Source organism: Rattus rattus, chromosome 3 (genome assembly GCF_011064425.1).
Source record: "Rattus rattus isolate New Zealand chromosome 3, Rrattus_CSIRO_v1, whole genome shotgun sequence".
NCBI classification, from domain to species: Eukaryota; Metazoa; Chordata; class Mammalia; order Rodentia; family Muridae; genus Rattus; species Rattus rattus.
This window is the reverse complement of record NC_046156.1, coordinates 49,289,405-49,310,253: the sequence shown is the minus strand read 5'-3', so window position 1 is coordinate 49,310,253 and position 20,849 is coordinate 49,289,405. Positions and strand designations below refer to the sequence as shown.

The 20,849-nt window shown below is 46.0% G+C and overlaps 1 protein-coding gene across 2 annotated transcripts in view; it reads right to left on the bottom strand.

Annotated features, from left to right (window-relative positions):
- Nucleotides 1–888: 888 nt before the first annotated feature.
- The window catches only part of Fam102b (family with sequence similarity 102 member B), a 47,277-nt gene continuing 27,316 nt past the window's right edge, over nucleotides 889–20,849 (bottom strand). Inside the window, exons 4-11 of one of the 2 annotated variants that reach the window (XM_032897454.1) lie at nucleotides 18,115–18,231; nucleotides 14,051–14,097; nucleotides 11,180–11,283; nucleotides 6,225–6,320; nucleotides 5,195–5,399; nucleotides 4,969–5,096; nucleotides 4,146–4,215; nucleotides 889–1,010 (exon numbers count right to left, since the gene is read on the bottom strand). In XM_032897454.1, the coding sequence (XP_032753345.1) occupies nucleotides 968–1,010; nucleotides 4,146–4,215; nucleotides 4,969–5,096; nucleotides 5,195–5,399; nucleotides 6,225–6,320; nucleotides 11,180–11,283; nucleotides 14,051–14,097; nucleotides 18,115–18,231 (810 nt within the window). In that variant the 3' untranslated portion in view covers nucleotides 889–967. Of the gene's footprint in view, nucleotides 1,011–4,145; nucleotides 4,216–4,836; nucleotides 5,097–5,194; nucleotides 5,400–6,224; nucleotides 6,321–11,179; nucleotides 11,284–14,050; nucleotides 14,098–18,114; nucleotides 18,232–20,849 lie in introns of those variants that run through there. The other variant, XM_032897453.1, reaches the window with a different exon arrangement.

The window sequence follows — 20,849 nt, the reverse complement described above, 5'->3', positions numbered from 1 at the left end:
TAGGAAAGTGCCAGTCTGGTGTTGTCAGTGAAATGGACGTCACTCAGCTGCCCAGCCATCTGTCCATCAGCACAGCAAGATTAAGTGTCAGTTCACAGAAGTCTGGCTTCCTTAAGAAGAATGCTATCTTTCTGACCATCTAACAGCTCTGCGTCTGTTCTGACCGCCGAGACCAGAGAGTCTTAGTACTGAATGGCTTATGAAACAGCTCTTGTAGCTTGCCCATGGTAGCCTAACATACTGATTATTATGCTTAACTTGACTCTATACTGTGGCACTGGGGCCTTTGCAACTCACCTAATACTAATGACAGTAACAAGAGATGCTGTACCATCACAGCCTTCCTTCCGCCCACCTGTGGCAGATTTGGACACGTTTGCCATTTGACTTAAGTCTGAGATGTCCAGAATTATAAAGTCTTTAAAATGTGTAAGTTATAGCATAATATTTTCCCAAAGCATGAACACTCGCTCTTTCTGCCAATTGTTGCATAAAAGGAGCTAATACACTTAGTGCAATGGTGGGTAACAGGACATGGAAGATTTACTTCAGAGGAATTACAACTATCTTGATAGAATTTATAGGGTTTAAACTGACCTCTACCACTGTTAAATATAAAATTTAGAAACAGCCCAGACCTGTTGAGCACCCCCAACTTAGATGTTTACGCTGGAATAAAATCACTCTCAGATGTGTCCAGTGCAGTTTTTCTCCCGGGTGCTTCAGAAGCGTAAGCAGACTTTTCGTTCCGGGTGCCCCAAGCCCCGCCCCCCATCCTTTCACGTGCTCCCACAGTGGGTGAGTAGGTGGGAAAGGACGGTGGGGGATGCTTTAAGAAGGAATCCTCTGCTTTCCTCTTCACGGATGAACTTCATTTTGAAAACATTCTTTTTCTTACATGCTTGACTAACACACCTTGGAACTCCTCTTGTCCACACAGGGAAGCTTCCGCCCGCCTGCTTCACTTCTAGCGTTTGATTACAACTTGCTCATAGGCTCCAGATCCTACCCTGAAACAGCAGTGAGAGGAAAACTTTCAGACCTTGAACTGTAGAGGTGGCAACCTCGCAAGAACCCTCCTCCCAGGCACGGCCGCTGGTTTCCGGTCCTCTTTTTTGAGACAGGGTCTCTCTGTGTAGCTCTGGCTGTCCTGGAAAACCAGTCTGGCCCGGCTTCCTGGGATTAAAGCTGTGCGCCACTGCCACCCAGCTCCAATCCTAAAATCAGTGTCAGCCAGGGCAATACACAGGGGTTTCCTGGAGAATGATGAGTATTACCTAAGTAATAATGCTGTAGGTCTTAATATATCTTTCTAGAAAGGGGAACAAACCTTCCCCTTCTCTTTTTCCCTCTTCCTTTTCCTCTCTCCTTCCTCTTTTTCAGACAGAGTTTCATGTAGCCTAGGCTGGTCTACACCTCTCTGTCTTTGCAGTCCAGTTCTTTCTGCCTCCACCTCCCAAGTGCTGGGATTCTGGGTGACAGGGCTCAAGAGTTCTTTTAGTCAATGCATGGCTTTATATGTAGCCAGTATTGTGAATGACACCTGTGTGACATAGATCAAAAGGGAAAGTTGTCTTGGTTGACCCCCCCTCCCCCCGACTTTCTCTTCTTCATAATTTAGCTGGGGACAGGGAACCTTGCTGGAGACTGTCTCCTTACCTCCCCTGTAGATAGGTGTGACCACGTGACTAAATTTTCCCACATAGAACACAAGGAGATATATCAACTACCATCTCTCTAGCGTCTAAGAAATCCTTACCCTGGGTTGGCAGCTGCCCCAGCAGTTCAGGTCAGTGAAAGAAGAAGAAGGCAGTGTATCAGTTTTGGGGACAGAGTTGAATAATCAGCCTGGTCACTGCGTTTGGGTTTCTGCATCGCAGTTCTATAATAAGCTGGGTATGAATTGACCTCTAATAATGAAATATACTAACAGGATGATGGAGTATTCTAAATAGCTTGCAGGCTTTGTGAATAAAGCCTTTCTGAGACAGCCTATTTAAGTGATGGTCTCACCGACAGGAGACCTGCTGCTGCTGCTGTTGTGGCTGATACACTTAGGACCATGGCTCTGTGACATTGAGGAAGGAGCTTGCTTCTCCCTGCTACTGTTTCTTGGTCTTGCAGAATAAAGGTTCTCACTGTGTCTTTTAGACAGCAGCAAGCTTTATGGTTTTGGATGGGCCATCATTTTATTCTTCCCCAAAGCATCCTGGGTGATCAGGAGAACTTCAATACTGGTGGTACATGAAGGTGAGGGTTTTACTGTTAAAAGTTATCAGCAGGTACCGCTTTCCTCATTTGCTGAGGTATCAGACATCCCCCTTCCCCTCCACCTGCTTTTTCACCCTGAGTGTATGGAGTTTAATAACTCTGGAGACTACAGTGACTGGTCTCACCCCTTGATATTTTCTGAAGTATTTATGGTCTATCTTTCTCTCTAGGTATAATGTGATTATCCCATTCCTACAGTTGGTGAACTGATGAACCAGCGAGCTTCATCTGTTGTCACGGCAACAAAATAAACCCATGCAGTGACAGCAAGGTCTACGGGAATAGGAATAGGGTTGGACTTTAAATTCCCACTTGTAGAAAGAAGGAGGGGGGCAATAAAAGACTCTCACCCAGGATTCCACCCACCTGCATGTGCTCTTGGAAGATGCTAGGGCATAGAGGGGGTGGAAGGTTAACAATGTTAGGTCTCTTGGAGGCTGTAAACCATGATGGAGTAAGATTTCTTGGTGATACAGCTGTTTTGAGTGACCTTTGCTTTTGTAAGCCCAGGAAGCTCATCGGTTCATCAGTTCACCAACTGTTATTTTGGTCTGTTGTTGATGCTTTATCTTAGAGCATAGAAGATAAAAATTGGTGTTCAAACATCAGAATACCAGAAGGAAGTGTGTGGGGGGGGGAGGGGAGGGAGGAGGGAGGGGAGGGAGAGAGAGAGAGAGAGAGAGAGAGAGAGAGAGAGAGAGAGAATGAGAATGAATGGGTGGAGAATTTTCAAATCTGATGAAATCCGTAAGTAAGTATAGGGATCCAAGAAGCTCAATGAAACCCAGACAGAATAAAGACAGAGAAACACACCCAGTTAGATTATATGCCTACTTTTAAGAAACTAGCAACAAGGAGGAAATCTTGTTCGGTGTGCTGGCACATGCCTTTATTCTCAGCACTCAGGTGGGCTTCTGTGAGTTTGAGGATAGCCTGGTCCACATAGAAAGTTCCAGACCAGTCAGAGCTATACATTGTGACCCTGTCTCAAAGAAAAAAATCTTAAAACATATCCACTAGATGGTGGCTGGAGAGACGGATCAGGAGTTTGCGTCATTCCCAGTTTTCCAAAGGACCTGAGCTCTGTTTCCAGCATTTATATCAGGTGTCTCACAACTGTCTGTAAGTCTGCTCCAGGATAGCCAATGTTCTCTCTTCCGGCTTCTGTGGCCACCCCCACCATGTATATACCCACACAGACACACATACTAAAAAACCCTTTTTAAAACAAATTATATAAAGTTTAAAAACAGAAATAGAAACAGCCCTTTTGTTTGGAAAAAAAGAACAAATGCCCCTAAGGTCAAGAAAGGTTAATGGTAGCCTATGCTGCTGAGTGGGTGTACAGGGACCCATAGAGGTGAGACCACTGGCTGGAAATGCTTGCTTTGCTCTGTCTAAAATTGGGCTAAAAATCTGTTCTACAAATTCTTTTTATGTTCCAATTGTCAAGTGCTCTATTTGTCCAACATATTCTAAAAATATAAATAAAGCTACAAACTAACATAAAATATAGTGTTGAAGACATCCAGGGAAGGAAAGAATATCCCAGTCATAACCAACTCCTCTCATGGAAGTACAGCATTTGTGTTACTTTAGCCTCAACATAATGAAAACTGCAACCTTTGTCTTTTATTTATTCTTTTTTTCTCAGAGCCCAGGCTAGCTTCCCACTCTTTAGACTATGTAGCCAAGGATAACCCTGAACTCCTGAACTTTCTGCTCTCACTTCTCAGGCCCTCTCGAGACTGGAGGGCTTCACTCTTGCTAGGAGAGCCTTCTCACTCTTGCTAGGAGAGCCTTCTCACTACATTCCCTCTTCCTATGAATTAGGACATCCATGGTTCAGCAAAGTGACCAGGTGCGTGACATACCTGTTTGGAAGGTGGTGGCTGCCGAAGGTTGTACTTCCCCCAGGTCCCACGAATAACCTCAGCCCTTCTTCTGCAACACACAATTGGGTGCTTGCTAAGTGCACAGTTGCCTGGCCACTCTCAAGCAATATGCACATGGTAGTACCCCACTTTTTACATTTATCAAATGTATCAAAGTTTTATGAGACAACTGTGAAGCCAGCCTGACTAACAGTTCTTTTCCATCGAACTCCCCAAAGCTCTTTTCCTTTCAACAGTAATGACGGCTGGCTCTTTCTACAGATTTTCAGGAGGTTTAATTATTTCTATTTCCAGCCAGTTACACAACAACACAGTCTACTGTTAAGTGTTCTCTGCTATCACCAGCATGAGTAATTGCACCTTTCAAGTTGGTGGCAGATAAAATTTCAGTTTCTGTGGAAATTGCTGGGAGAAGACTGCACGATTCTAGTCACGACTGGTTTCAGGACAACCACGCCGGCTCCCCATGGGTCACAGACCCAGCATGCACGAAGTGTATAGACAGAAAAGCTCTCTTTAAAATTGATCTCTGCCTTCCCAGGCTGACTCATCTCCAGGGATTGAACCCAGGGCCTCATACAGTCTAGGAATTTGCTGCGCTATCGAACGACACCTCCTTCAGCTGGCTCCTTCACTAAAGTCTGCTCTTTCCAGGATCACCGGCCTTTGTCAGGGGCGAGCTACAGAACTACCCTTGCTTTTGTGGGCGTGGGATTAAGCTCGTGCGTCTGCAGCAGTAGCCCACCCACACAGCCCTGCAGCGGCGGACCACAGCGCCTGTACTCATCCGTCCTTGGCACACCTTCTGCACTGGAGTCGAGGCTGAAGTCCTGACTCTGTAGGATCTTCTCCACGATGTCATCAGCATCCACCCTGGTGTCGTCGACCCGCTTCAGCTGAGACTCAACGGAATCCTGCTTCACTGGGCATCTGTGAAGAGAGCCATGGCTGGTTTCCCTCCTTTTGCATTGATTATGGCACGAGACTAAAGACGCTTTGAAACATAACGACGTCGCGTGGGAGGGTACCTGGGGAGTTTCTCCGGAGCTTCTTCTTCCTTAACAGCAGCGGCAGCGGTGGCGGGGTCTGGATTTGGTTCAGTTGTGATTTGCTCAGTTTCGTCACATGGCTCAAGAATGCTTTCAATCCCTGTTGACGTGCTTCCTACTGAGGTATTTCTCCTGTGGCAGAATTCGGAGAAACTGGATGACCGGGAGTGGCCTGTGCTATACCCTGCCAGAGGAAAATTCACTTCAGATATACCGCCAGTTATCAGACACACCACAATCTAATATCTTCTCTCCGTATGTGTGTACAGGGTGCATGCACACGTGTGTGCAGATGCATGTGTGTGACGTGTGTATAGAGACCAGTTGTTGATCTGGTATCTCCTCTGTCCCTGGCCACCTTATGCTTTGAGACAGGATCTGTCCCTGAGCCTCGAACTTGCTGAACCCCGAACTACTTGGCTACAGTAGTCCCTGAGATCCTCCTGTCTTTGTCTTCCCAGTGCTTAGGTTACAGGTATGAACTGTCATGTCTGACTTTTACGTGACTGAACTCCAGTTCTCATGCTTGTAGGGCAAACATTCTACTGAGTCATCTACCATCTCTGAGATGTAATTTCTTTATCCCACAACAATAGCCTTTCCATTATAGTAGTTCTGAGTTTATTATTCAATTTTATTTTGTCTGGAGACAGGCACTTGCTATACAGCCGGCAGAGGCTGGCCTTGAACTTGCCATCCTTCTGTCTCAGCCTCCCCATTGCTAGGATAACATGTGTCACCACACCTGGCTTCAAATCCCTTTAGAACAGTGGTTCTCAACCTTCGTAATGCGGAGACTTTAATATAGCTCCTCATGTTGTAGTGACCCCCAATCATAAATCATTTCATTGTTACCTCATAACTGTAATTTTGCAATCATTACGGATCACAATGTAGCATTTGACATGCAGGATATCTAATAATGTGACCCTTAAAGGGGTCATGACCTACTTGTTGAGAACCATGGCTTTAGAAGAAGAAGGCACTGAGTGCCACTGCGGGCCTCTACCTGATACTTTGGACTGTTGGCTTGCATAGCTTGATGTTCTAGAGTGTCCCCAGGCACCAAGTTCATCTGGAACGGAGGCACTCTTCGCTGAAAGATCTGCAATAAGTCACAACCGATGTTACCGTCGCCACCAAGTCTATGGCCAATTTATATTCTAACCTGCAGATTTTTATTACTTTGCAAATTCATAATCAAGGAAAATAAATGATAGTGTGATAGAGTCCTTCAGAGTGGCACAACAAAAACAGATGCATCGGTATTTTCACCATGTTTGCTGGCGGTGTGCCTGAAAACCATTAGTTTTTGTTCCTCAACATTTCTCCGATAAGTCAGGCTTATTATAATTCTCAGTCAGTAGTAATCAGTCAGTATAATCTCAGCAGAGTGGTCGACTCCTGACTCTCCTTTCTTGCTATTCTCAGTGCTGGGATTGCAGGTGTACAGCACCATGCCCTGGCACTGTACTGGTTTTGCTTTGCTGGCACTGTACTGGTTTTGCTTTGCTGGCACTGTACTGGTTTTGCTTTGCTACTGGAATGCTGTAACTTTTATCAACACAGCATAGGGTATAGTATCCAAGATGAAAGTTTAAAAAAAAAAACAAACAAATACAAGATGAGACGATGCAGCTGTTTAGAGCATTGGCTGCTCTTCCGGAGAACTTGGGTTCAGTTCCCAGCACCTACATGGCGCTCACAGCCAGTGGTTACTCCAGTTTCGGGGACCCAACACCCTTTTTTGGCCCCTACAGCATCACATGCACCTGGTGAACAGACCTATACACAGGTGAAACAACCACACGCTAAAAAATGAGATAAATAAAATTTGAAAACAAAGTGACAAAAGAAACAGGATAGTACCTAGTTTGTGAGGTACTATTTGGGACCACAAACTTTCTCGTGGCTCCCTGATCACGTGCACAGATAGCAATTATGCACTTGCAGTACCGGCCAAACTCCACGGAAGACACAACTGTGAGCGGTTTGCCTTAGTGTAAAGCCCTTGGAAACTAGAACTGTTGCTAACTGTGGAGCAGAGGGAAAGCAGCCGAGTGAGACAGTTACCACGGCGGCAGTTCTGTAGCTGAGGTGCTGCACGGTTGGGCCAGCAGATGCTGTCAAACATGCAGACAACTAGTCCTCTGAAAAGGCTTCTCACGTCCCAGCAGACTACAAGGTTTCCAGTGTTATCTCTACGGCAGCCCTAAACCCAAAGGTTAGCTCCAATGGAACCCTGTCCTGGTGACAGTTTGTAGAGATTCCCGTACACCCAGAAGTCTACTCCAGTGTTTGGCTCAGCTCTCAGCCGTCTGTCTTCTGGTTTCCAACATGTATTCTATATAAAAATTTATTAAGCTCTTAATGAAAGACCACCGGAGTGGGGAGATCCTCACTCAAGTCTCGGGATGATGCGACCCCCCCCCAAGAGCTCACACAAGACCGTCCTTGTTGTAATCACATGAGGTTTATCAATAGCAACTAGTGCACTGGGGTCGAGACTCGTATTCCACTTAGGGGCAGTGGAGTTCGACCCCGAGAGGCTGGGAGAAGAGGTGTTTAAAGGGAGAAACCACAACCTGAAGGGGCAGGGATGGCGTCATTGGAAAGTCTGTAGAATAACAGTGAAAAATCACAAGGAAAAACTCTGTTTTTCAAGATTGTTTCCTAGGAGAAGCTGTCTCCTGCTTCTCAGATTGTTTAACTTCATGGTCCGCTAGTTCCTAGGAGAAGTTGCTTCCTGCTTCTCAAGATTGTTTTCTAAGATTTATAGTCAGCTAGTTTCTGGGAGAAAGCTGTTGAGCCGGCCAATGTAATTACCCATTCTATAGCCCTAGGAGAGGCTTCTTGGAACATACAATTCTGGGGCCTAACCTGTTTTTTTTTTTCTTCTGCTCTAAACTTTGTGTCTAGGGGGGCAACTTTAAAACTTTTACCTTTCATTATCAACTCAGTTGTCTGTGGTGTAGATGAAACAAACACTGGGGCTACACAATATGCGGCAAAATATATGTGGGCAAAATACAGTGTGCCCAGCATTAACCAAAAGAAGGCACCAAGGACCCGAAAGGCCAGTGCACCTGATACCACGTGGGAGGAGACCTTGCAGGGGAGGCTAGCCCAGGATCTGCCAATGGAGGAGCCTCTCAGCTAGCTGAGTGGGGACCAGCATAGGGCATAACAAGCCTTGTTCGTAGGGAAGCAAATGGTGAGTTGGTATACAGAGGAGTGGGGAGATGTTTGATGGGAAAGAGGTTGACGATGGCCCAAGAAGATGCAGCTGGTGAAGAGTTTTCTGGGAGCTAAGTGAAGGCCATATTTCGAAGACTTTAAGCAAGGGCAATGCACTGCAGTCTGTACTGGGTGACGATCACTTGAGTAAAGGGATAAACAGGATGAACCGAAGAGAGGAGGTTTTCATTATAACCCAGCTAAGAGTGCGAGGTGTTTGGCATAGATGGCCAGAGTCAGGTACTGAGCAGAAGCTTGTGCTGGGATATCTGACCAGTAGGAGAAAGACTTAGGCAAAATTACAATGATATGTGGAATCAGGAGACAAGTGATACTCATTACATGCTGACCTGTTCCTAGCCTTATGCTGGGATATAAGGCCCTGATCATGAAGAACCCAGAGTCCAGCTCGGGAGAAAGATGAGCAGATGGATTTCAGTAGAATATGTGATATGAAGGAGACCTTCCCCAAGACATCTGGAAACATATATTTGTGAATGGAAACTATCTAACACACATTCATATAAAGAAAGTATATTTATGAGACAGGTAAATCCAGGGGTGCAGATGACATTGCTCAGAAAACTGAGTAGAGGGGACTGAACTCCTGTGGGAGAGCAACACTGGAGAGGAGGTCAAAGAGGACAGGGAAGGGTTTATGCCTCAGTTTCCGTTTTTGAAAGCTGGGGACCAAAGCCAGGTCCTCAAGGGCACAGTGAAGTACTCTATACCACAGCAACAGCCCTAGGACCTTAGGGAAGTTTCTTTTAATTTTTTGTTAATTTTTTGTATGCATATGATGTGTTTTGATCAAATTCACCGTCTATTCCCTCCTTTCCAATTCTTTCCGTACTTCTCTCTCTTTCCTACCAACTTAATGTGCTATGTTCTTAAATGCACAGAACCCACTTAGCGCTGCCTGTGTGTGTGTGAGTGCAGGAGCATCTGCCGGAGCCTCTCAGGGACCATGTTCCTGAAGAAACTTGCTCTCCCCCTAATAGTCATCAGTTACCAACAGATTCCCAGCTTAAGAAAAACACTATGTTTATTTATTTACTTATTTTTTAGAGAGAGAGAGAGAGAGAGAGAGAGAGAGAGAGAGAGAGAGAGAGAGAACCATACAGCATACATGTAGAGGCCAGATAACAACTAGTTAACTAGATGGAGGGTCCTAGGGATTGAACTCATGTCTTCAGGATTGGCAGCAAGTGCCTTTACCAACTGGACCATCTTGTTGGCTTAAGGGGTCCCTAAGAATCTAGAAGAGGAAGGGTCATGAAGGCAGGAGACAAGGGAAGAGAAAGCTTCAAGAAAGAATTAGTGGCTGAGTCATTTGAGAAGAGGAAACATGCCGACAGGATTTGGCAATCATGTAACTGTAGACATCACGGCAGGACACAAACCAGATTGCAGGCAGGCGAGTTTTAACAACCGATGTGAGGGCAGTGCAATGGTTAACTCTCACTGGAAAGCCCACTAGACTAGGATGTACCTAAGGACCACCCAACCAGGCCTGTCTGCAGGTTTAACTGAGGACTGAGACCCCACCCTGAGTGTGAGCAGGACCGTTTCCTATGCTGAGGTCCTGGGCTGAAGGAAGAGGAGGAGTTAGCAGAACGCCAGGATTCATCAGTCTCCTGACTGTGGGTGCAATGCGACCAGATACCTCCCATCCATCTGCGGCTTCCCCACAGCGACAGGCTGCATCCCCTGGAACCATGAGCCCAAATCTCCTTCAAGTTCTTTAGTCACAGCAACGAGAAAAGTAACAGATGCGCGCAGTCTTGGTTTCTAGAAGTTTGTCTACATATACTGTGATGTGTGCATCAAATGTGTGTTCTCTTGGTGACACTTCTCCATGTCTGCCTGTCTGCTTGCCTGTCTGTCTGTCTACCCAACACCGGACTGCTCGGTTCTACGGGACCTCAGAAGATAGAGAAGGATGTGAGGGTGACAGAGTTTACTTTATATTTTCTCAGCATAGACGAGAGCTCAGGATGTCTCAGTGATGAAGGGAGGAGTTGATGGAAAGAGTGACAGTATCCAAACGATGAGCTGACTTCATAGCAAGAAATATATACTCACGATCACTTAGAAGAAAACTTATCCTTGCATGTTTGAAAAGGTAGTGCAAATGTTAATCCTAGCACATCACCTTTCTTCCCACTCTGTCTCAATACACTCTGCTCCCATCATTTAGGAGATAGGGGACTCCCATGCCCTTCCCTGCAGACAGGGTGGCATCTTGCCCACCCTGCTTTTAGCAACTACAGTAGATTCTGCCTCCTCTGGAAGTTTGTCTAGGGAAGTGGACCTCACTCGGTAAACCAGGCTGGCCTTGAACTCACAGAGATTTGCCTGCCTCTGTCTCCCAAGTGCTGGGATTAAAGGTGTGAACCATCATCGCCCAAGTTGTGCTGGATACAGTGAGTGTTATAGAGTTTCAAGGCACCGATTGGATCTACCGAGCCCCAAATTAGCCGCAGCATTAAAGCAGAGCAGACAGGGGAGTAAAAGGAAAAAATATTAGATTATCTAAGGGGGTGAGCAGTCCTGTTACTAAACTGAAGTCAGTCCAAGAATGGAACTCCAATCATCAGACTTGGTGGCAATCACCCTGACGTACTGAGCCATTTTGCCAGCCCCTCAGGTAGACTCTTTGAGGAAATAAAATTGTACTGTTTTTCAGAGACCGAACGGCCAGGAAGCTATTATATATACCCATACCTGCTATCCCAAGATGCACTTTGAGGGTCTCGCCGCCTTTCCTATCCTCTTCCAGAGACTCCGATTCCCCAGCGATTGGTATTGACATGGATGTGGAAGGAGGCCTGTAAACAGATATCCTAAGGATCAGATCTTGACCTATGTGTGAGCCTGAAGGCTTGAACTACTGTTAGAGACTCATTGTGTGGTCAGCAGCTGGCCTTAGTAAGCTCTTCATTAGCCTTATCCTTTTGAGGATGAAATAAAAAAAAACATGAAATAAACCATAAGTATCCTTTGGAACCTTAAAACCTGAGTAATAAATGTGGGGAATATTTTTATTTAAATATATTATTTTTATTTATGCACATGTGCATGCACACATGTGCAGGTGCCTACAGGGACCAAAGGAGGGTGTTGGATTTCCTAGAGCTAGAGCGAGAGATGACTGGAAGCCACCTGACATGGGTGCTGGGAACCCAGGTGCTCTGCAAAGAGCAGCAAGTGCTCTTAACCACTGAGCCATCCTGCCTGCCCTGTGGGAAAAGATTTTTATACAACAAATACTGAGGATAGAAAGAGCACTGTCCTGCGGAGTTCTGAAGAGAGAGAACCACGGTGGTGTTACAGCTCTGTATTCAGCACTAGGAGGTTGAAGCAGGAGGACCAGATTATCCTAGGACATGGAGCAAGCTGGGTACCAACCTGGGGTACATGGGCTCCTGGTCTTAAGGCCAAAGCAAACCCTTCAGTAGTGCCTTTGGATCAAAGCTCAAGCACTGAGGATGACACCCACAGCTCTTCATAGTCTGACTTGAACCAACTTCCTTAATTATCAATAGCTGTATTTTAAATTCTGTCGTCATATTTTTAGGGGTTTTGGGGGAGGGGGCGTAATCTTGCTTAGGAGCCCTGGCTGGCTTGGTAACCTGTCTGTAGCTCAGACTAGACTTGAATTTATGAAAATCCTCCTGCCTCAGATTTTAGGATTAGACAAAGCTTGTACTACCATGCCCTGCTGAGTTATATGTTTAAACAACAACAACAACAACAACAAACTCGGTTAAAAATTCACTGAACATTTCACTGGAAAAAAAATATGATTCGCACAAAGAATGGGGCCCACAGTGACAATCATAAATCCTTAGTGACCTTACTGTGCCTGCATGGCTCAATTCTTAAACTTCAGTTGTCTTCCCTTCCATAGGGGATTACAGCCATAACACATCTAACGCTCCCTTACACTTGGCTTTCCTGTCCGGCTATCTCAAAAAAAACCGGGAGTCATTTCTGCTGAGTGCTCTATGTCAGGGACAACCAGCGTTCAGGCAGAACAAGCTAACCACGGGGGTGGGGTGGGGTGGGGGCTGTTTGTACACCACACTCAGGATCTGAAATCTTAGCTAGGCCTGCAGTAGTTCCATTGCCCAGGGCAACACAGTTTCAGTGTGTTGGCTCATCTTTTACTTCTTTTGTTTGAAATATGTTTTATATTCTTTGTCGGGATCCCTCCATGTAGGACGGCTGCAGATTAAAGAAGTGGGGATTATGTTGGTTTTATAGCAATGTTCAGAGTCTGTGAAGAGTGGCCTCCTAGAACGACATGGAATCCTGGATATCCCACCAATATTCCATGCACCATTACACTGCCCGCTGTGTGTGCAAACTGACTTTTCTTCTTGGAATGTCTCTCCTCACCTTCCGCACTTAGTACATTCTTATTCACCATTACAGCTCAGCCCAGTGCCGCAGGAAGGACTTTCTGGCTTTCGAGGAGCAGTGGTGATTAGTGGCTTCTCCCCTCTCTACCCCTATACTAGTGTGTGTTGTGTGCACATCTCCCAGGCCTCTGGCAGAGCAGGGCGGTAGCTCTGTACCTTTGGGTCCGCACAGACAGACTTGGCCAAGACAATTGCTCTGTCTTAGCTTCCTCAGTGCAGGATAAGCATCACACTGGGATGTTTTACAGTTTCCTTTTTTAGATGTGGGTCTCACTGTGTCTTACGACGTCTGAGCTCTGAGTTGTTCCTCCTGGGGCTTCTCAGGAGAGAAAACATTAACTAATGAGTCGGTCACACAATCTGCCTCTTCCGCCCTCGTTCCCACCACGGCTCCTTCCCTCGGTCTTTTTTCTACCTCGCCTCGTAAATTCCTTTTCAGCGGAAACCTCTGCAGCTTTTACCTCATTCAGAAGGTAAGTGGGGCCATCTGAATGGCTCACAAGATGACCTCATCTCCTGTTACCAAGCTCCTTGTTCCCACGGCTCTAGATATGTTGGTCTCCGGGAAGTTACCTGAGCATGCTGGGTACAGTTCCCCTTCAAGACTTGTGTCCATATCCTTCTACCTTGAATACTCTTTCCCCCAACATTTGTATGTCTTGCTTCCCACTTCCTTCAAGTTCACTAAAATGTCATCTCATCCAGGAAGGTCTCCCCTGATACTCCATGTAAGACAGCACCAGTTCTTTAGGGTCCCCCTCACCAACACAGCATCTGTTCCCAGGCTCCTTTCTGTGCCTATTGCTACTTGGTTGTTTGTTTCTTTGAGTATAAGTTCTACAAAGGGAGAACGCAGTCTGTTTTGCTCACTGCAGGTTGGAACTCGGTCCCACGCGCAGTAAGGCACCTGCCAGGCGTTGAAGAAGTAAGAAAACAGAAAGCAAATTAAAGCTGTCGTTTGTCTAATTCTACCTTAAACCTGAAAACCCAAAGATGGGGAAGGATCTCTTAACTTGCATCATTTTGAGAGTGGCTTACTTGATACCAGGCGACAGGCACTTGTACGAAGTTCAGGCCACTCTACCACGAAAGGGACCATTTACCTACAAAAGTGCTCCAATTTGTATCGTACTTTTAGACAAAACAATCCTCTTACTGGTTATCAACTTACGTTTTAAAGCATGGGTCACCGGACATCAGCTGCATACTGATCAAAACCTAAACAAAAGAGCAACAAATGTCACAGTTACAGACGCTCCCCCCAGAAGCCAGCTTCTGTTAAAGGCCTAGTCTAACATTTTTTCTATCCAGAAAGCATTAAGTGAAATAAATGTTTAATGAGGGTGTACCCAAAATTCAATTACTGCTTTATGTAGAGATGGATTAAAAATTATCTTTGGTGTCCAGAACCTTGTGATTATTAAAATTTTGTTGAAAAGGTAAGAATGAAAAGCACTTCCCTAGTAACAATCCTTCCTTAGCATGTGTCTGGGTTGTCTGTGTTGACTCCAGATTCCTGTGGGATAAGCAGGCCCTTCAGCTCCACAGAACGAGGCTTCATGGGATACCTGCTTCGGGCTCTAAGGAGCAGAGAGTCTCTGGCCTGTGCCTCAGCTTTGGACCGGAAGTAAAGCCTTGCTGTTTCCTTTTGAGACGTTGATAGCCCCTGGTTTCTGAGTAACTTTTAAGAATCAACCACAGGACAATCTCATTTATTCCGAGTGAGTCTGGCCTTGGACTTGGTAAGCATCAGAGGGTGGCCTTGAACTTCTCCTTTTCTTCCATGCTGGTGCTGCTTCGATCCCAGGCGTGCACCACCACACCCAGTTTATATGGTAGTGGGGACTGAGCCCGGGCCTCTTGCATGCTAAGCAAACATTCTACCAACCAGACTGTACTCCCAGACCCAAATTCACATTCCAATGGGAGTGATAATAATGATGACGGTATTCACAAGGATAATGACTTGAGAATTTTGGGGTCTTTGAGAGAGTCTCAGTGTTCCAGGATAACTTTGAACTTGTTAGGTAGCCAAGGATAATCTTGAATTTATGATCCTTGTGCCTTAGCCTCCTGAGTGCTGGGATTACACACATGCACATTTATACTTGGCTTATGTTCCAGATGTAAACTTTGTGTTCTCTACACTTCATCTCATCTTCAACAATCCCATGGGAAAGTAGCATTCTCTTTTTGAGACCATGGAGATGAGGAGATATTTTCTGAATCACAGAGCTGGCATGCATAGAACACAGGACTACACATACTGAGGTCCTAGTCCTAAAGACACCCAGGACATAGAGAGACAATCGCATACTTTCCAGCTAATGGCTGGCATGTGTCTTCTACAACCTTATTTGATTCATACCTCTTTAACCCAGGACGGTCACTGCTGTCCCTTTCTTATTTGATTTTGTCCTTAAGTCTCAGACCCATCCTGTTGTTCTAGGTTTCTAATTGTCCGTCATCCTGGTTCCCAACTCTACAGGACAGCACCTGGGACTGTCTGAATGTCTTAGGATGAAAGAAATTGTGTGGGAATCAGATCAGAGGAGTGGGAGGGCGCTGAGAGGGGGAGGCTGAGCTCGTTCTTAAGACATGGGTACACGTCAACTCTTTCTTTTATGTTGACAAGGATGGTTCATTAAAGGGACAGATGACTAATAGAACAGATGAGACAAGGAGAAAAGAAAACTCTTGATTATACATATGGGGATTCTAGAGCCTAAGGGGAAGCAATGATTTCTAACAGGAAGAGGGTCATGTCAGCCATTGTAACCAAAGGCAACAGACGGTGCACTGTAATCAGAGTGGAGAGTCAAGTAGAGGTGTAAGCTCTATGCTGGGATGATGAGGGATACATTTAGTGAGTTCTATCCTTTGAATAAAGGAGGAACATAGTGGAGCTGAAACATGGGGAATGAAAATATATTGGGAAGGGTTGGGGATTTAGCTCAGTGGTAGAGCGCTTGCCTAGCAAACGCAAGGCCCTGGGTTCGGTCCCCAGCTCCGGAAAAAAAAAAAAAAAAAGAAAAGAAAAGAAAAGGGAAAATATATTGGGAAAAAGACAGGATATAGAAATCTAAATTGTGCAGAGTATGGGTGCCAAGTGGAGGTGAGCCAGTAACGCCCACGTGGCCGTGTGTCCTTCAGCAATGTTCAGCAGCAGGACATAGTCTCAGGGAGGACACAGTCCAACCAAGTAGAGTTGGAGACACTCAGGGGCAGCAAAGGGCAAAAGAGCCTGGAATGTTAGTTTATGTAGGATAATCACGAACTGTGACCTCTGAGCTCCAGAGGGAGAAGTGGAAGCAAGTGAAGGGCTGGCCGATCCTGAGAAAGGGGTAGGGTTGAAACCCCAGCTGTGGGGGAGATGACTGGATGGTTAAAGCACTGGTCACATAGAAGAGGACACACACACACACACACACACACACCCTGAAAGCAGTGCTATTCAGAGAGGAGTTATGTGCTTTCGTTTTTCTTCCAGACAGGGTTTTGCTGTGTAGCCCTGACTATCCTGGAGCTCCGTTTGTAAATCAGGCTGGCCTCAAACTCACAGAGATCCACCTGCCTCTGCCTTTCAAGTGCTGGGATGAAAGGCGTTCACCATCACCACTTGGTGGGCTATCTGCTTTTTAATGTGAGGCACGGATGAGTAGGTTGAATGTTGGTAATTTGTTTGGGGTCATTTGAAATGAACAGTCTAGTCAGTGGGTTCTGAGACTAGGGATTGGAGGGCATGGCGACAGGAAAAGGACAGCAGATGTGCATGCTGAGCTCAGCTCTGTTACTAACTGCTTCTCTTACAGAAGTCTCACCTCCGCTATAAATCAGGGATAAAACTGTTCGCCACCTGTCTAGATCTGCCAATCTCATGGCGGTTTGTGCAAGTGCCCTGAGATGTTTTCAGAGGTCTAAATCAGCCAAATCAAATAGACTCCAAGTTCATAGCATGGCGTTTTTTCTAATTTCCTCTTTTCCGACCTTGGTTTCTGAGACAGGTCTCATGTATCTAAGGCTGGCCTTGAACCCTTGGTCTGCCCTGTCTCCAGTACTGAGATTATAGGGGTGTACCACCACGCCTGACATTTCCTCATTTTGTTTTGTTTTTTTTTTTTTTCTGTCATTTTCTGCTCCATATCAACTGCCCATTCTGCCTTTCTTAAAGCCACTTGTATGCAAGGGAGGACTACCTATAAGTACTAGTTCATGAATTCCTATATTGCCAGAGCTAGAAGTTCATGGGAAACAGCTTAAACTACGAGCATAAAGTAATTCTTCACTTCACCAACTTTGAAATTAAAACCATTTGGCTATCTTTCTTCTCATTAGGTAATTTACTAACTCAGCAAAATACAGCGAAAAAGATACTCATAGGTACACGACACTTTCTGAATATTTTCCCAATGGATCTTACTTGATACTTCCAACAACCTCATTCATTCTGTGATTACCCGAGACTTGGGGAGAAATATGCCCCACAAGGGGTTTGCCTGTCATTTTCACTAGTGACAAGAGAACCCAGTGACCTACGAGTGCATCACAGCTTCTATGGAAGTTCTCTTGAGGGGTGTGTGTGTGTGTGTGTGTGTGTGTGTGTGTGTGTGTGTGTGCATGTGTGCAGCATGGGTGAATGTCTGTGTAAGAGCATGAGCCTATGCATCCGCAAAGCCCAGAGGAGTGCACGAGAATCCCTCCTGTCACTTTCAGCCTTATTCTTCTGTGACAAGGTCTCTCCCTGAACCAGGAGCGTGCATTTCACAGCTGGGTTGAGGCCAACAAGCACTAACATCCTCCTGTCTCACCCGTCACAGCACGGGATGACACGTATGACCAGAAACCACCCCTGCCTTCTTACGTGCACTGGGTCTGAACTTAACTCTTCGTGGTTGTGGAACAATGGCTTTAACTATGAGCCGTCTTTCTAGCCCTGATAGCTGTATGTACTTTAAGCCACGTGTTTAGTCCTCATGTCTCCTCTCCCCAGCGAGCACATCTGCTGCAGTGGTGGTGTATTTATTTGTTCACAGCACCAAGGAGAAGCACACTGGGCCATAAAGATGGCCATGACTTTTACTGCTTCTGTGGCGTGGAAGGGTCTTTCCCTAGTGGTGTGGTGGCTTATGACTGCGGTATGGATTCCCATCGTGTCGATGACAACCGAGGCCTGTGTTTAGTGCGAGGCATGAGGTCTTTTGGTGTCGGCTGTAACTCTTGATGAAGGGTGCTTACTTTAAGAATGGAGTTGTCCTGTCTTGTATTTTTGGTATCATAGCCTTCCAGTAAGCAGCGACGGGTGGTACTTCCCGATCCAGCAAACTCTGCCAGGTTTAGATCTGCAAAGCCCAGCTATGAAAAGAAAGAGAATCGTATTAATAGACTATCTGGGATGCTCTAGCATATCTCCTTAAAATAGACGTTCAGCCCGTGAGTTTTCTCAGAACTTTCAGTTCTTGCTGTTTACCGCTCCCTGCTTTAACATTTACTTTACATGGGTCCTTAAATACTTGCCTTTTAATAAAAGTCTGCTCCCTATTCTACCCATCTTTTACCATGGATCTGAGGTGCTGTGCTAAAGGCATTCCTGTATGCATCCAAATAAACGTGTAACTGTGATAGTCCGACTAAGGCCTATCAGGCAAGTAGCCTCACTCACAGGAGCGCCGACACTCATCCCACACCGTGGCAGACAAGCAGTTGTGCTCACGGGCAGCTACGTACAAACTCTCGGACTCCTGTTCTGGATCCTACTCTACACTGAATTAACCACTGGGGCCTGAGGTTACGGGGTGCAAGTTAAGTTCTCATTGTTCACACGCCCACGAGAGGACCCAGCGAAGCTCGTCCCTTTGTCAGCAGGGACACCTTTTCCCCCCTCTCTCTCTCTCGTCTTCCACTTCTGCCTTGCTAAGGATCTTCAGCTGGGTCTCTCTATGGAAGGTTTTCTTCCCAAGCTCACAATTCTCTCCCACCTCTATCTTCTCTGTTTAAACTTGTCTGCTTCTACATCGCTACCTAGAAATGCCGTCTTCTGCCATTACCAAAGCTTGTTCTAGTTTTCTCTCTGATGTTGCTCAACCCAGACTCAAGTGTACCCCTCTATTGTTGTTATCTCAGCAGTCTATTTCTTCATAACTACGTGTATACAATTTTGCTGAACAAAATGGGAACTAAGCGTCTGTCTACATGCATGCAGTAAACCACACTAGATGTGTCAAATGCTGCTGAGGTCTTTTGCAGCAAGGTTTTTGTGTGTGTATATAATGTATGTGTCTGTATGTGTCTATGCAGCCGTGCACCTCCAACAGTGATGTGCAGAGGTCAGAGGACAACCTCAGGCTCTGCTCTTTACCTTCCTCCTGTTCTGAGGCAGGGCCTCTTTGCTGTCTGCCACTGTGCTGTGTACCTGCCCGGCTCTAGCCTGTAGGGAGTCTGCTGTCTCCACTTCCCATCTCACTGTAGCACAACTGTGTGCTACCGTGCTTGGTTCTGGGGCTCTAGACTCACTCGTGCAGCAAGAACCTTCCTCATGAGCCATCTCCCCACACCCTCTTTCAGGGTTTGCAAGGGGTGGTTTTAAGTGCACACTGGAGCACTAGGTCAATGGTTTTGAACTGGTGTGCAAAGAGTAAAGAGTAAAAGCCTAGAGAATAGTGTAAGCCCGCAATCAAAAAGTGGGCGCACTTCAAGACACAGATAACAGCTGCTTAACTTTCACATGGTTAGTCCGGTCTTACTGCCTTTTAGTGAAGCAACATAGGAGGGAAGGCCAGGGTAGGTCCATGCAAAGCAGCATTTGTGTAAGCATGTGTAGACACATGGGACTCACTTGATCATCTATTACCAACATGTACTATTTCCAACACGTCTCTCCCCTTCAAAGCTCTCGGAGCTTCTTCCTGCTCTTGTCCCTGCTTCTGGTCTTGCTGCCTATTTGACTCAGATACCAAGGGCGATTGAGAGCACTTAGCATCTTTCCGGAAGCTCTTTCTGCCAGCCACAGCCACTCACCGCCTGCACCTGGACCTCCACTGCCCTCCCACTCGGACACTATGGCTGATGATGTGACTGTGCTCCTGAGGCCTCTTGTCTGCTGTATTTATTCTCTAGCTTCTCCTGCTAATTTACCCCTCTCTACTAGACCATTCCCACCAGTACACAAACATGCTGGGTCTTCTCCTATCATAAAGAACAAACTGAGACTTGTTCCACCTCTCTCCGGATTACTGAATCACTTTTTGGTTCATCCTCCATCAAAACAAAAGCAAAGAAAAACCACAAGAACAACACTTCTTGAAAGAGTTGTCTATGTTGCCTCTGACCATCCAGACAAATTAATTTCCCCCTTCCCTTCTCATGTCTTAGCTCTGCTGGCCATGATGTGTCAAAGTTAAGTCAATGACACTAATGCTCTTACACTCACTCTCTTAGACAACCTAATATTTTTCAGTTCTATTCACATTAAGGTTCCAACACCAATAAAGGAGTCTTAAAGAAAGGCTAGCTGCCCATCAACTTGCATCTACGGTTCCAATACTGTTTATATGATCTCTAAGGATCTCTGCTATGGACCGCATGCTTCTGTTTCTCCAGAATTCCTAGGCTGAAGGCTGAACCCTCAGTAGGATGGTATGGACTGGTGAAGGCTCTGGGAGGTAGTCAGGTCATGAGAGGGAAGCCCTCATAGGCGGATTCATGCATCCCTCCACTTTTAGTGCTGGGGATCAAGCCAGGGCCTTGTGTATGTCTCAGTTTGTGATCTGCCTCTGCAGCAAGGCTGGATGAATGCACTTTAAGCAGAGGAGAGAACTTGCTCCCTCTCTCTGCAATCCGCCATATGGTGACACATTGAGAATCCTGTCATCTGCAAACCAGGAAGCAGGTTCTCCAGAGACATGGATCTGCTGGAATGGTGAGACCTAAATGTATTTTGTTTAAGTCATCCAGGCTGTTGTACTTCCATATAG